The 14,251-nt window shown below is 37.7% G+C and overlaps 1 protein-coding gene and 1 long non-coding RNA gene across 2 annotated transcripts; both read left to right on the top strand.

Annotated features, from left to right (window-relative positions):
• Positions 1-639: 639 nt before the first annotated feature.
• LOC138896997 (uncharacterized) lies at positions 640-2,067 on the top strand. Its single transcript, XR_011410712.1, has 2 exons — positions 640-1,054; positions 1,797-2,067. It is a non-coding gene; the product is annotated as an uncharacterized lncRNA (long non-coding RNA).
• A 10,765-nt stretch (positions 2,068-12,832) lies between these two features.
• On the top strand, positions 12,833-13,243 carry LOC104106363 (flavonol sulfotransferase-like). The gene has a single exon (XM_018774231.3). The coding sequence runs from the start codon at positions 12,833-12,835 to the stop codon at positions 13,241-13,243; it is 411 nt and encodes a 136-aa protein (XP_018629747.2).
• Positions 13,244-14,251: the final 1,008 nt, after the last annotated feature.

Below are 14,251 nucleotides of genomic sequence, written 5' to 3'. Positions count from 1 at the left end.
TTTAGTTAAAATTTTATAGGTATAATTTTGGATAGTTACCATTATTACTATTTTCGGATATGATAAATTATTCACCTAATATGAGAAAGTTTATAAGGAAGATTTTATTTATTGTAAAAAAATAGAAGTTATTTTCTCACAAAAGAAGGTTATGTTTTTACCATTTTTAAGAATTAAGCGTACGAAAATTTTTCTCTTTGTATGAGAATAGGAAAATTAGAAGTTCAGAAAAAATATATATTTTTACACGAATATTTTAATGAAATAATAGTGTATGTATTTATTTTATATGGTACCACATAACCATGATAGTAGGGTACATAAAATGTGTTAAGAGTAAGTGGTATTTTAAGTAATTTAAAATAATTCTTAATTATGTGGATAATAGGTTAATTATTGATTTTTTATAATGAAAGATTAGCTAATTAATTACCATTGTTGGATAAGCTTAACCCTCCCTTAACGTGGCAGTGATATGTGATATATTAAAGTGACTATTGAATCACTTTGATAAGGTGGCATCTGTTAACTATAATACAATCCCCCCCCCCCTCCCCACCCCACCAATTCATTAAGGATGTCTAAGATATTAAAAATCTTGAACATTCTCAAGTTCGAATAGCAATTTTGCCAAACAATGAAATACGGAGAGAGCTAATTAGCTGATCCTCTCTTCAGTCGTTCTTAGTTTGAATGGCAATATCAAAATTTAAACTCTTAGACTTTATCTTTACTCTTTCTTTCTAAGAGTATTTACTTCTTTTTCTTGCCTTTAATATGTGAAGTATAAATTTGACCAAAATAAAAGGTAAGTGTAGTATAAAGATAGTAGAGGTTGGGTTGGATCTGTAGTTTTATTGGGATTGTTTAGTTTTGAGAGATTTGAATATAGGAACGAGAGCCATTCTCATACCTTTGAGACAGTTTGTTCTTCGATGATGACATGTTGTTTCCTTTTTCAATTTCTCATTTGCCAAAAGATGAGTTACGTGACCTTCTGATGATTCCCAAGTCGACAACACTACCTTCCATCTCACTGGTTCATGCGGCTCAGGTATGTTAAGGCTAAGCCCTTCCTTCATTTTGGCATGATCCAAGTAACGATACGTAAGTGTAATGTTATTTCATAAGTGGTTCTACTCTTGACAGTTAAGGATATCTATGTTATTCATTTTGGTAAAGTTATATTAAAGCATGTCTAAGTATGTATCTAGTTCCCTATTGAGATATTATGATAGAGATGTTAATGTTTATAATATAGTGATACATGCATCTTCATGCATTTACCACCATGCTACGGCCGGTCGGGCAGTTACCACCGGTTGGGAAGTTATGTATCATTATTTACCGCCGGTTGGGCAGCCATGCATATTCATTTACCATCGAGCTACGGCCGGTCGGGCAATCATGTATTTACTACCGAGCTACGGCCAGTCGGGCAGTTACATATTTACCACCGAGCTACGACCAGTCGGGCAGTCATACATTTACCACCGAGCTATGGCCGGTTGGGCAGTTACATATTTACCACCGAGCTAAGGCCGGTTGGAAAGTTACCACTGATCAGTTGGGCAGTCATGCATCATACGATATGGATAATAGTCTCAAAGAGAAACATTGTATATATGTAATTATAATAAGTATGCATATACGGTGGCACTTCACAGATTCAGGTTGATTCTTATATGTCTTTAATTAATGTTAACTTACTGTTATGTTTCAGTTCTGCCTTACATACTCAGTACATTATTCGTACTGACGTCCTTTTGTTGGGGACGCTGCATTTATGCCTGCAGGTATAGATCATCAGTTTGATGGGCCCTCATAGTAGACGAGATTGGCATTCAGCGAAGGATCGGTAAGACTCCACCTCATTCGGAGTGCACCCGAGTCTATGAGTCATCGTGTCAAAGTTTTACCACAGACTTATGGGTAGGCCGGTACCCTGTCCCATTTTATATCAAATAATCTTAGAGGCTTTGTAGACAGAGGTTCATTTTGTACAGTATGTCAGAGGCCTTGACGACCCATATGTATTCATGTTTTAAGAAAAATGATTCAGTGATACAGTGTTTTCCCACTTACGCTTGTACATTATGAGTTGTGGCCATGTTGGCCCATGATAGTTACAAAAGGAATGAGTTCAGCCAACTCGACCTATGTATGTTCTAGTTTTGGTCGAATGATCATGAGTTACAGAGTGGTTCGCTCGGGCCAGCACGGCACCGGGTGCCAGCCACGCCTCCCCAGGTTTGGGGCGTGACAATGAAATTCTTTGGATCCTAAATTACTCAAACTTTTCTAGTCTTGTAAACCTTGCTATAAGGTTTGGACTAAAGCTAAGGCTTTGTATACGAATGACGTACAACATATATACAAAGTTGTCTCAGATCTAGTCCAACTGCAATAGGATAATCAAGATATGACGAGTTATTTAGGATAAATAGATACTTTGAAGGATCAATTTGATTCTCCTATGCCACTTTCTGCAAATATCACTACGCAAGAGCAACAAAGAGTTAAGTTTTTTTTTATGGTTTTGGCATTGAAAGGTCTTAGATCTGATCTAAGCTCTGTAAGGGATAAAATCTTGTCAAGTCCCATAGTTCCTTCCCTTATAGACGTATCTGCTTGGTTATTGCGTATCTATTCATAAACAATTAATACTAATAAAGATGAGACATCTGTGTTAGCTGTGCAAAATGAAGATCCATAGGGACAAAATGTCTATCAAAGGGAAAAAGGTAAAAGCTCTAGACCTTACTGCAACTATTGAAACAAGCTCGATCATACTCAACAAACTTGTTGGAAACTACATGGTTGACCAGCACGTCCTAACAATCACAGTGCTGGTCATGTAGTTCAGACTCGTAAAGAAATAGATAGCCAATAAGCCGATTCTATTACTTTGTCTGGAGCAGATTATAGTGATTATTTGTAGTATCAATAGGCTAAACAATAGTCTGTTTTATTAGACATATTACAAACTGGTAATTCCTTTGCTTGTTTGACCAGGTCTTTACCCATTAGCCCATGGATATTGGATTCTGGTGCATCTGACCATATCTCTGGTAATAAGAATCTTTTCTCAAACTTTACTCATTCCTTAACATTCCCTGCAGTAACTCTTGCTAATGGCTCACGAAATGAAGTAAAAGGAGTAGGGAAAGTGCAGCCTATTCCCTTTATTTCTTTAAACTCAGTTTTATTTGCTCCTCAATGCCCATTCAATTTGGTTTCCATTAGAAAATTAACCAAAAATCTCAATTATTCTGTCACCTTTTTGCTAACTCTGTTGTTGTGCTGGATCGGAGTTTGAGGAAGACGATTGGAACATGATATGAGTCACAAGGACTATATTACTTGTCTAAATCACAACCTCCAGTTGCATTCACTTCCGCTGCCTAAGCTAATCTTCTCCACAACCGATTGGGTCACTCGAGTCATGCAAAGCTTCAGAAGTTAATTCCTAGTCTTTCCACATTGTCGTCTATTGAATGTGAATCTTGTCAACTTGGGAAACGATTCGTTTCCCAAAAGAGTCAATAATAGGGCCTCGTCTATATTTGACATTGTTCATTCAGATATATGGGGTCCTAGTCATGTTGTTTCATGTTTGGGATTTCAATATTTTGTTACCTTTATTGATGGCTTTTCTTGTTGCACATGGGTATTTTTTATGAAAAATCGTTCTGAATTGTTTTCTATTTTTCAACAATTTTGTGCTAAGATAAATAATCAATTTGGTGTTTCAGTAAAGGTATTACGTAGTGACAATGCCAAGGAGTACTTATCATCTCCCTTTGATAATTTTATGTCGTCTCAGGGAATCACTCATCAAACTTCTTGTGCATATACTCCTCAACAAAATGGAGTCGCCGAATGTAAAAATCGGCATCTCATTGAAACTTCACGTACCTTACTTATACAACATCGTGTTCCTCTTCGTTTTTGGGGGGATACCGTTCTCATTGCTTGTTATCTAATCAATAGAATGCCCTCAACTGTGTTGCAACATCAAAGCCCTCACTGCATTCTCTTTCTAGGTCAAAATCCTTATCATCTACCTTTGAGACTGTTTGGATCAGTGTTTCAAAAGGCGTTTTCGGGGCGAGCCCTGGGGAGAGGTGCACCAAAAATACCTCGGGGTGATGGTGTGGGGCGAAAGTCTCAAGAGGCATACGCCCAGCAATTCGGGACGTACGCCTGGGCGTTCGGGGCGAGTTGTTTTAGTGAGGCGTAAGCCCCAGAGTTTTTTTCAAATTAAAACAAAATTTGTTGAATAAGTCCTTCATATAATACCCAAATTTTCAAAATTCAGCTTGGTAATTACTCAAAAGTTTTAAAAAGGAATTGAAATGTATTAAATTTAAAAGTCAAGACCTTTTTTTATTGATTAAAGCCCCAATTTATGGTCTTTCCGAATTCTTTATCTTGTCCGCTAGTCTGCTAATATCTCCCAAAAGCAACGGATAATTATTTTTATAAATACAAAGAGAACTACATTCTTCTTCATAGCAGCAAGTTCAAAGTTCAAATTGAAGGTTAGTCATCCTTTTTGTTCTTCCATGTAGAAAACTTTATTCTTTTCGACTCAAGTTACTTAAGCTTCTAAGTAGCGTATAATAGATTGTTTTGACTAGTTTTTTGTGGGGATGAAACATATATATATATATATATATATATATCACATATTTATAGTTTTCTTCATTTTTATGCAATTTTACATGTTTATAAATATTTACTGTAATTATATTATTTTATAAAATATTAAAAATTAAATACCTATGGGGCTTACGCCCCGTGCCTCGGGGCTTACGCCTCGCTGAGGCATATATAAAACGTCTCACCTTATGCCCACGCCTTTTAAAATACTGGTTTGGATGTACTTGCTTTGTTCATGATCACAGTCTTGGAAATGATGAACTCCACCAAAAATCAATTAAGTGTGTCTTTCTAGGATACTTTCGTTACCAGAAAGGTTACAAGTGCTACAATCCAAAGATAAATAAATATTTTACTACTCCAGATGTAACCTTCTTTGAGACATCTCATTATTTTCCCCTAAACACTACAAGCAGAAATTTGATTCCTCATGTATTGCCAGTACCTCTACTTCCTATGCCATAGGTCAGTCTTCCAAACAACCCTGAAGTCGCTCCTCCTCATCTTCAAGTCTACTCTCATCGTTCTCGTCTTCATTCTCTTAGTAATGATAGCACTACTCTTGCTCCAGATATGTTAGTAGCTCCCGATGACTCATTTCTTGCCCCTTCATCACCTGCTCCAGTCATGCCTTCATCAAATGCAGTAACTCCGCTAATTGCCATACGCAAAGGTATACGCACTACTCAAAGACCAGTAAGATATAATTGTTTGTCCCATTTATATATACCTTATCTAATGTGCCTATACCAAAAACGGTTGACAAAGCATTAGAACATCCAGGGTGGAGAGGTGCTATGATCGAAGAAATGAGTGCTCTAGAAACCAATAACACTTGGGTATTGGTCCAGTTACCGGAGGGAAAATCTAGCGTTGGATGTCGATGAATATACATAGTAAAGGTAGGTTCAGATGGAACAATTGATCGGCTAAAAGCTCGCCTTGTTGCTAAAGGATATACCCAAATTTATGGCCTTGACTACAGTGACACATTTTCTCCGGTTTCCAAGATTGCATCTGTCCGATTGCTTATCTCCTTAGCAGTAATGCGTCATTGGCCACTTCATCAACTAGATATTAAGAATGCTTTCTTACATGGCGAGCTTGCTGAGGAAGTTTATACGGAGCAACCTCCTAGGTTCTTTGCTCAGGGGGAGTCCGACTTAGTATGTCATCTAAAACGTTTATTATATGGACTGAAGCAATCTCCGAGAGCATCGTTTGGCAAATTTAGCTCTGTTGTCCAAACATTTGGGATGTCTAGAAGTGAAGCAGATCACTCTTTTTTCTATCGACATAATATTCCAGAAAAGAATATTTATTTGGTCGTTTATGTTGATGACATTGTCATAACTGAAAATGATCATGAAGGAATATCTAAGCTAAAACAACATCTGTTCAGTCACTTTCAAACCAAGGACTTGGGGAATCTAAAGTATTTCTTGGGAATCGAGGTAGCATAATCTAAGACATGAATTGCTATCTCACAAAGAAAATATGCTTTAGACATACTAAATGAGACATGCATGTTAAACTGCAAACATGTTAACACTTCTATGGAACCAAATGTCAAACTTGTCCCTGGACAGGGGAAGCCATTTGAAGATCCTACCAGATATCGAAGGCTGGTCGGTAAACTAAATTATCTCACTATCACGTGACCAAATATTTCATTTGCAGTAAGTGTGGTTAGTCAATACCTCCAAGCTCCGTGTAAAGATCATTGGGACGCAATTATTCGTATCCTAAGACATATCAAAAGAGCTCCAGGACAAAGACGCTAAGAGTAGTCTTGTGGGAAAGATCTGAGGGTCAAGAGTGATCTTCCTTAACTTAGGAAGGGGTTCCTAAGTGTGTTTTCAAGAGTGAAAACACTTAAGGCTAGGGGTAGCCTATGAAGACAAAGGTCACACTGACATTATTGGATTTGATGCTGATTGGGCAGGTTCTCCATGAGATAGACGCTCTACTTCTGGTTACTGTGTCATGATTGTAAGAAATCTAATCTCTTGAAAAAGTAAAAAGCAAGACGTTGTTGTCGTCAGATCTAGTGCAGAAGCAGAATATCGAGCTATGGCCCTTGCTACTTGCGAGATTATTTGGTTGAAACAGCTCCTCCAAGAGTTAAAATGTGTTGAGTTCAAACATATGGAGCTTATATATGACAATCAAGCTGCCCTTCATATCGCCTCTAACCCAGTTTTTCATGAAAGAACGAAACATATAGAGGTGGATTGTCATTTATTAGGCAGAAGATCGAATATGGATGCATTACCACTAGCTTTGTCGGTTCAAATGACCAATTGACAGATGTTCTTACTAAGTCCCTTAGAGGAGCTCGAATTGAATACATTTGCAGTAAGCTTGGAACATATGACATGTATACTCCAGCTTGAGGGGGAGTGTTAAGATCTTGTCAGAGAGTATTTTAATATTAGATTGTATGTTAGATTGTATGTCTGATATAGTCAAAGATTAAAGGTAAAGAGACGTGATCTTAGGGATACGCTCTTGACTTATGTGTCTTCCTTTGTGTATATATTTTAGGTGTAATCTATCTTTTGAAGTATGAAGTGAAATACACTTACATCATTCACACTCACGGATGTTTACCTTTCCTGGAATCTGATTATGCCTCTAATCCTAATTTTTTAGACACAGAATTGCCATTGTTGGCCACACATCTGCCGTATACTTGCTTACCGCAATCTGTGTTACAGTCCGATTGTAAGATCATTTACATATGTAGGGAACCCAAAGATACCTTTGTTTCTTTGTGGCATTTCATGCAAAGGCTTAAAGAAAGCGTATAGGTATTTAGAGCAGACAGTGTTCTATTCGAAGAGGAATTCAAGTTGTTTTGTGAAGGCAAATCCGCATATGGAACATATTGGTGTGGGGAATAAACCCCCTACAGAAATAATATTTACAGTAATAAAAGCGGAATAATAACATAGCACCGAGATACAGTAATTAACAAGAATAAAAGAGTGACTACGACACCAAGAATTTTACGTGTTAAACTCTTTTGAATAAGGGAAAAAATCACGGCCCCGAGACGAGCAACTGATATCACTATAGAAAGGAATTTTACATTTTGTAGGTCCGAGTCAAATACTCCAAAGACCACTACAATACTCAAAAGAAATAACCCTTTTTTGATATTCTCACCTCACTACAATATCGTTCACTCTCTATTTTTCTCACAGATTATTTTCTTATACCTTGTCTATGAAACCTCACTCTTTCTTTCTCTCTTTGTTGGTGTGTATAAATGAGAGTTGAAGATCTTCTTTTATAGCCGAATCTTCACTCTCTAAAGCCTACTATATTTGATAATTTGCACACACTTTTCCTTTTTTTTCTTCAATATTGACAATTCAACAAAGTTGGCTACCAAACCAAAGAAATTCAACAATGTTGGCTACCAAACCAAAGAAATTCAAAAACGTTGGCTACCAAACTAAAGAAATTTTCCTTAGGCATATGCCTATTACTTTGGTTTTTGAATGAGATGGACCCCATCAATCTCCCTCTCTAGTCTCATTCATCTAGACGAGGTAGCATTGTCTTCTAGTTTGAGTGCATGCCGACAAGTTCTTTGCATAGCTCGAACTTGTCTCTTGGTACCACCTTGGTCAACATATCTGCCGGATTCTCACTTGTAGAAATTTTCAAGACTTTTAGAGATTCATTCTCTACCATTTCTCGAATCCAATGATATCTCATGTCGATGTGTTTGGTCCTTGCATGGTACATGAAGTTCTTGCTAAGTCTATTGCACTTTGACTATCACAATAGATGGCATACTCCTTTCGATACAATCAAAACTCTTGAAGAAACTGTTTCAACCATATTATCTCCTTGCCAGCTTCAGTAGCGGCAATATACTCCGCTTTAGTTGTCGAGAGTGCGACACACTTCTGCAACTTTGACTGCCATGATATAGCTCCCTCTGAAAATGTGAACAAATATCCAGTAGTGGATTTTCTGTTATCAATGTCACCTGCCATATCAGCATCTATATAGCCCTTCAAGATTGAATTAGATCCTCCAAAGTCAAATAATCTCCCGTGGTACCTCTCAGGTACTTGAGTATCCACTTGACTACTTCCCAGTGTTCTTATCCAGGATTTTCAAGGAATCTGCTAACAACACTAACTACATGAGCAATATCAGGTCTGGTGCATACCATTGCATACATCAAGCTTCCGACTGCTGAAGAATAAGGAACTCTAGCCATGTTCCCTTTCTCCTCCACTATTGTAGGACACATTTTCTTGCTCAACTTTAGATGACTAGCAAGAGGTGTGCTGACTGGCTTAGCATTCTTCATGTTGAAGCGTTCCAGTACATGTTCAATGTACTTCTCCTGAGATAGCCACAACTTTCTGCTTGTTCGCTCTCGAACTATCTTCATACCCAGAATTTGTTGTGTTGGGCCCAAGTCCTTCATATCAAATGACTTGGACAAATCTCCCTTCAACTTTGCGATCGACCCCTTATTTTTTCCTACAATTAATATGTCATCCACATACAACAACAATATAATAAAGTTATTTTGAGAAAATCTTTTTGAAGTATACACATGGATCAGAATATGTCTTTGTGTAAGTTTGACTTTTTATGAATGAATCAAACTTCTTGTACCACTGCCTTGGTGCATGCTTAAACCCATAAAGACTCTTTTTCAGTTTGTACACCATGTGTTTCCTTTAAGCTATTTCAAATCCTTCTGGCTGATCCATATAGATCTACTCTTCCAAATCTCCGTGAAGAAATGCAGTTTTCACGCCCAACTGCTCTACTTCAAGATCTAGGCTAGCTGCTTAGCTCAAGATTGTTCGAATAGAAGTAATTTTGACAACAGGTAAGAAAATTTCGTCAAAATCAATACCTTTCTTTTGCTCGAAGCCTTTTACCACCGATCGAGCTTTGTATCTGACAAGCTTGCCATTTTCATCTTTCTTGAGTTTAAAGACCCATTTGCATTTGAGTGGTTTTTTCCCTTTGGAAGTTTAACCAGCTTGTACGAGCCATTTTTCTGTAGAGATTCCATCTCCTCTTGCATGACTTTCATCCACTGGTTCATTTCTGGATGAGACAACACCTCCTTAAGACTTTCTGGCACCCCTTCATCACTGATGAGGACATACTCTGTGGAAGGGTACTTGCATGACTCTATCCTTGACCTCTCTGATCTCCTCAGAGGTTGAGGTTGTTCTTCTTACTAGGTAGGGTACTCCACTTGCTCGACATCATCATTAAGTTGCTCCCCCTGCTCAATAACCTCACCAGGTTGCTCCCCCTGCTCGGCAACCTCGTCGGTCCTATTTTCCGCACTTATGGGATTGTTAGAAGTAGAAGAAATAGTAACAAGGTTAGGAATTATACCATTCTTGGCCTTCTCTAGAATATCATCAATAGTTCCAACATCACTTTCTCGGAAGACTATATCTCTGCTTCTGATGACCTTCTTCTTTACAGGATCCTACAATCTGTATCCGAACTCTTCATCTCCATATCCGATGAATATGCAGGGAACAGATTTATCATCTAGCTTTGTTCTCTGCTCCTTTGGTACATGTGCAAAAGCTCTGCAACCGAACACCTTCAGATGCGAGTAGGATTCCTTCTTGTTGGTCCAAACTCTCTCTGGGATGTCAAAGGCCAACGGAAATGATGAACTCCTATTGATCAGGTAAGATGCTGTCTAAACTGCTTCACCCCAGAATGACTTAGGTAGTTTAGCCATTCTGAGCATGCTTCTCACCTTCTCCACAATGGTTTGGTTTATCCTTTCAGCTACGCCATTGTGTTGTGGGGTTCCAGGAACTATCTTTTCATGTCTGATCTCATGGCTCGAACAATACTCTTCAAATTTCCTGAAGTGTACTCACCTCCATTGTCACTTCGAAGACGCTTTAACTTTTGGCCTGTCTCCCTTTCCACCATAGCATGAAACTTCTGGAAAACGTGAAACGCCTGATCTTTGGTTTTCAAAATATAAACCCATATTTTTCGTGAAGCATCATCAATAAAAGTAACAAAATATTTGTTACCGCCCATTGATTCAATTTTCATTGGACCACAAATATCAGAATATACCAAATCAAGTATATTCAATTTTCTTTCAGACGATGCTTGAAATGAGACTCTATGTTGCTTACCAAATAAACAGTAGTCACAAGGTTTTACCGTTGTACCTTTGGCATAAAAAATGAGTGATTTCTTGGCAAGAATATGCAATTCCTTCTCGCTCATATGACCCATTTGTTTGTGCCATAAATCTATAGAAATATCATCTTGTGCCGTGTTCAATTCACCTTGGCATATTTCTGCATTTGTCATGTACAACGTGCCACGAGCAACTCCCTTTGCAATCACCAATGATCCCTTGGCGAGTCTCCACTTTTGATTTGAAAAATAGTTCTTGTATCCATCTCGGTCTAAAGCAATTCCCGAGATCAAGTTCATCCGTAAATCAGGTACATGCCGCACGTCCTTTAGAACTAATGTGCATCCGACATTTATCTTGATACAAATGTCACCGATCCCCGCAATCTTTGAGTAACTCGTCTTACCCATTCTCACAGTTCCAAAATCACCTGCCACATATCTACAAAAAAGATCTCTTATAGGTGTGGCATGGTAAGATGCTGCTGTATCAACTACCCATTCTGACTCTGGACCTGACAAGTGCATGCATTCCTCATCCTCATTTATAAAGAGGACAACATTATCATTATTTTGCACCATGGCGGCTGTGTTGTCGTCATTCTTCTGGCCACTGATTTCACCTTTGCCCTTCCTTGGATTTGGGCAATCTCTTTTGAAGTGACCTAGTTGATCACAATTATAGCAATTTTTGGCTCTTCATTTGGGTCGGTTCTTAGACTTCCCAGCTCCGGATCTATCATAGTTGCTCGAACTCCTTTGATAGCTCCTGCCTCTACCTTCTGTGATGAGAGTCTGTCCTTGATTTTCAGGATTCTTTCTCATCTTCTCATTGAGTAGAAGAGCCGATGTGACGTATTTCAACCCAATGGTAGTCTTACCGTGTAGGATGATTGTTGCCAAATTATCGTACGAAGATGGCAACGAGTTCAATAGCAAGATGGCTTTATCTTCTTCCTCGATTTTCACTCTGAGATTGGCGAGCTGTGTGATTAGTCTGTTAAACACATTTAAATGTGACAAAATATTTGTACCTTCACCCATGTGTAGGGCGTATAGCTGCTTCTTCAGGTATAATTTATTCGTCAGTGTTTTGGACATATATAGGCTTTCCAACCTTGTCCAAATGCCACATGCGGTGTCTTCATCAATGACGTTATTTAGCACATCATTTGATAAGTGCAGCCTGATTGCACTAACAACCCTTTCATCTAAGTCAGCCCAATCCTCAGCTTTCATGGTATCAGGCTTTTTGGCATCAACATCTAGTACTTTGTGTAATCCATGTTGGATGAGCAGATCCCTCATCCTTCTTTGCCATGTTGAGAAACCGCTATCTTCGTTAAATTTTGCTACCTCGTACTTTACGCGGAACATTTTTATTTTTTACCGAGTATAGTACTACCTAGCAGAACCTGTGCTCTGATACCAGTTATTGGGAATAAATCCCCTACAGAAATAATATTCACACTAATAAAAGCGGAATAATAATGTAGCACCGAGATATGGTACTTAACAAGAATAAAATAGTGACTACGACACCAATATTTTTACGTAAAAAACCCTTTTGATTAAGGGAAAAAATCACGGCCCCGAGACGAGCAACAAATATCACTATAACAACTCAAAAAAAAATAACCCTCTTTTGATATTTCCACCTCACTACAATATCGCCCACTCTTTATTTTTCTCACATTCTATTTTTTTTATACCTTTTCTGTGAAACCTCGTTCTTTCTTTCTCTCTTTGTTGGTGTGTAGAAATGAGAGTTGAAGCTCTCCTTTTATAGCCGAAACCTCACTCTCTAAAGCCTACTATATTTGACAATTTGCACATACTTTTCCTTCTTTTTCTTCAATGTTGACAATTCAACACAGTTGGCTACCAAACCAAAGAAATTCAACAAAGTTAGCTACCAAACCAAAGAAATTTTTCTTAGTCACATGCTTATTACTTTGGCTATTGAATGAGATGGAATTGGGACCATGTCATGGAGTACAAGACAGCAAGTGTAGATAGACTAAAGAGAGTGTTGTTCTTAAAATACGAAGATATGAAGAGTAACACGTTATGCTATGTGAAAAAGTTGGCAGAGTTCACGGGTAAATCCTTCTCTAAGGAGGAAGAAAACCTAGGTGTAGCTGAAAAGATAGTTGCGCGCTGTCATTTCGAAAGTTTGAGCAATTTAGAGGTGAACAAGAGCGGGTGGCTTCACCCAAATCCTTGGACAGTCGAGAACAATGCATTTTTTCGAAAAGGAGAAATTGGAGATTGGAAAAATCTTTTGACTGAGGATATGGCAAAATCAATTGATCACATAACGCAAGAGAAATTCCAATTTTTGGGCTTGACATGGATCCCTGTTTCAACACATGAGTGCAAGAACAATACAAAGGATTAAGGGAGTAATGAATTAAGAAGACTGCTTTTGGTATTATCATTTCTGTATTTCCTTCATTTTTCTTCTTTGATTCTCTTTTGTCATGTCATTAATTGGTGTGTGAAATTTATTACAGTTTGCAATAAATTACTATATTTCGGACATCCTGATTTGGTTATCAAAATTTTCATCTGACACGAATTCTTTTCATGAAATTGTGAGATATTGTTATGCTAAATATTCAGTCAACTCGCTGTAAGAGTTAAATGTCTCACATAATAACAAATTTTTTGAGGAAAGTAGATTTTCCAAGATAGCTTCTCTTTAAGAAATAAAAGAAAAATATATATGTCGAGTTATTTTCTGCTTATTATTTTTCGTAACACTTTAACTTAAAAATAAGTTTAAATCATCAATATCATTGTTACTATTATATCTTAAGCGGAAAAGGGCCTAAAATGCCCTTTTACTATATGAAATAGGATATGCTAGTACTCCGTTAAAAGTTGGTCTCTATTATGCCCTTGCCGTCAACAAATAAGCTCGTATATGCCCTCCATCACTAACGGGAGACTCATAAAGCCACGTGGAATATATATAAGGGCAAGTTAGACCTAGTTCGAATTGTACAAGGGCATATATGAGTCAGTTATAATAGTCATTTCTCAAACACTTCACAACTCCATATCAATTTACTTAGACACCTACTTGACAACACCAAACTAATTATCACAGCAAATAAACTAAGTCATAGACACAAACATTCAAATGAATGGCAATGACTTCCTTAAATCCTAGTAGCTCAAAGGGGTCGAATCATAATAAAAGACAACAAAAGACAATGTCGGAATATTCTAGTAGCTCAAAGGGGTCGAATAGGAGGTGCCGTCGCGGACTTGCTGCCAATTATTTCATGGCATGGACTCCTTTAAATGCTGGGAGAAGGTTTTTCAAGTGCCCGAAGCATGAGGTAAGTAAATTTTTTGATGGGTTCTTTTAATTATTCCGATTTGCTTGTAAATTTGTTTT

This window comes from Nicotiana tomentosiformis, chromosome 1 (genome assembly GCF_000390325.3).
Source record: "Nicotiana tomentosiformis chromosome 1, ASM39032v3, whole genome shotgun sequence".
NCBI lineage: Eukaryota > Viridiplantae > Streptophyta > Magnoliopsida > Solanales > Solanaceae > Nicotiana > Nicotiana tomentosiformis.
Note: the sequence above shows the minus strand (reverse complement) of the source record. Positions and strands in the feature narration are given on the sequence as shown.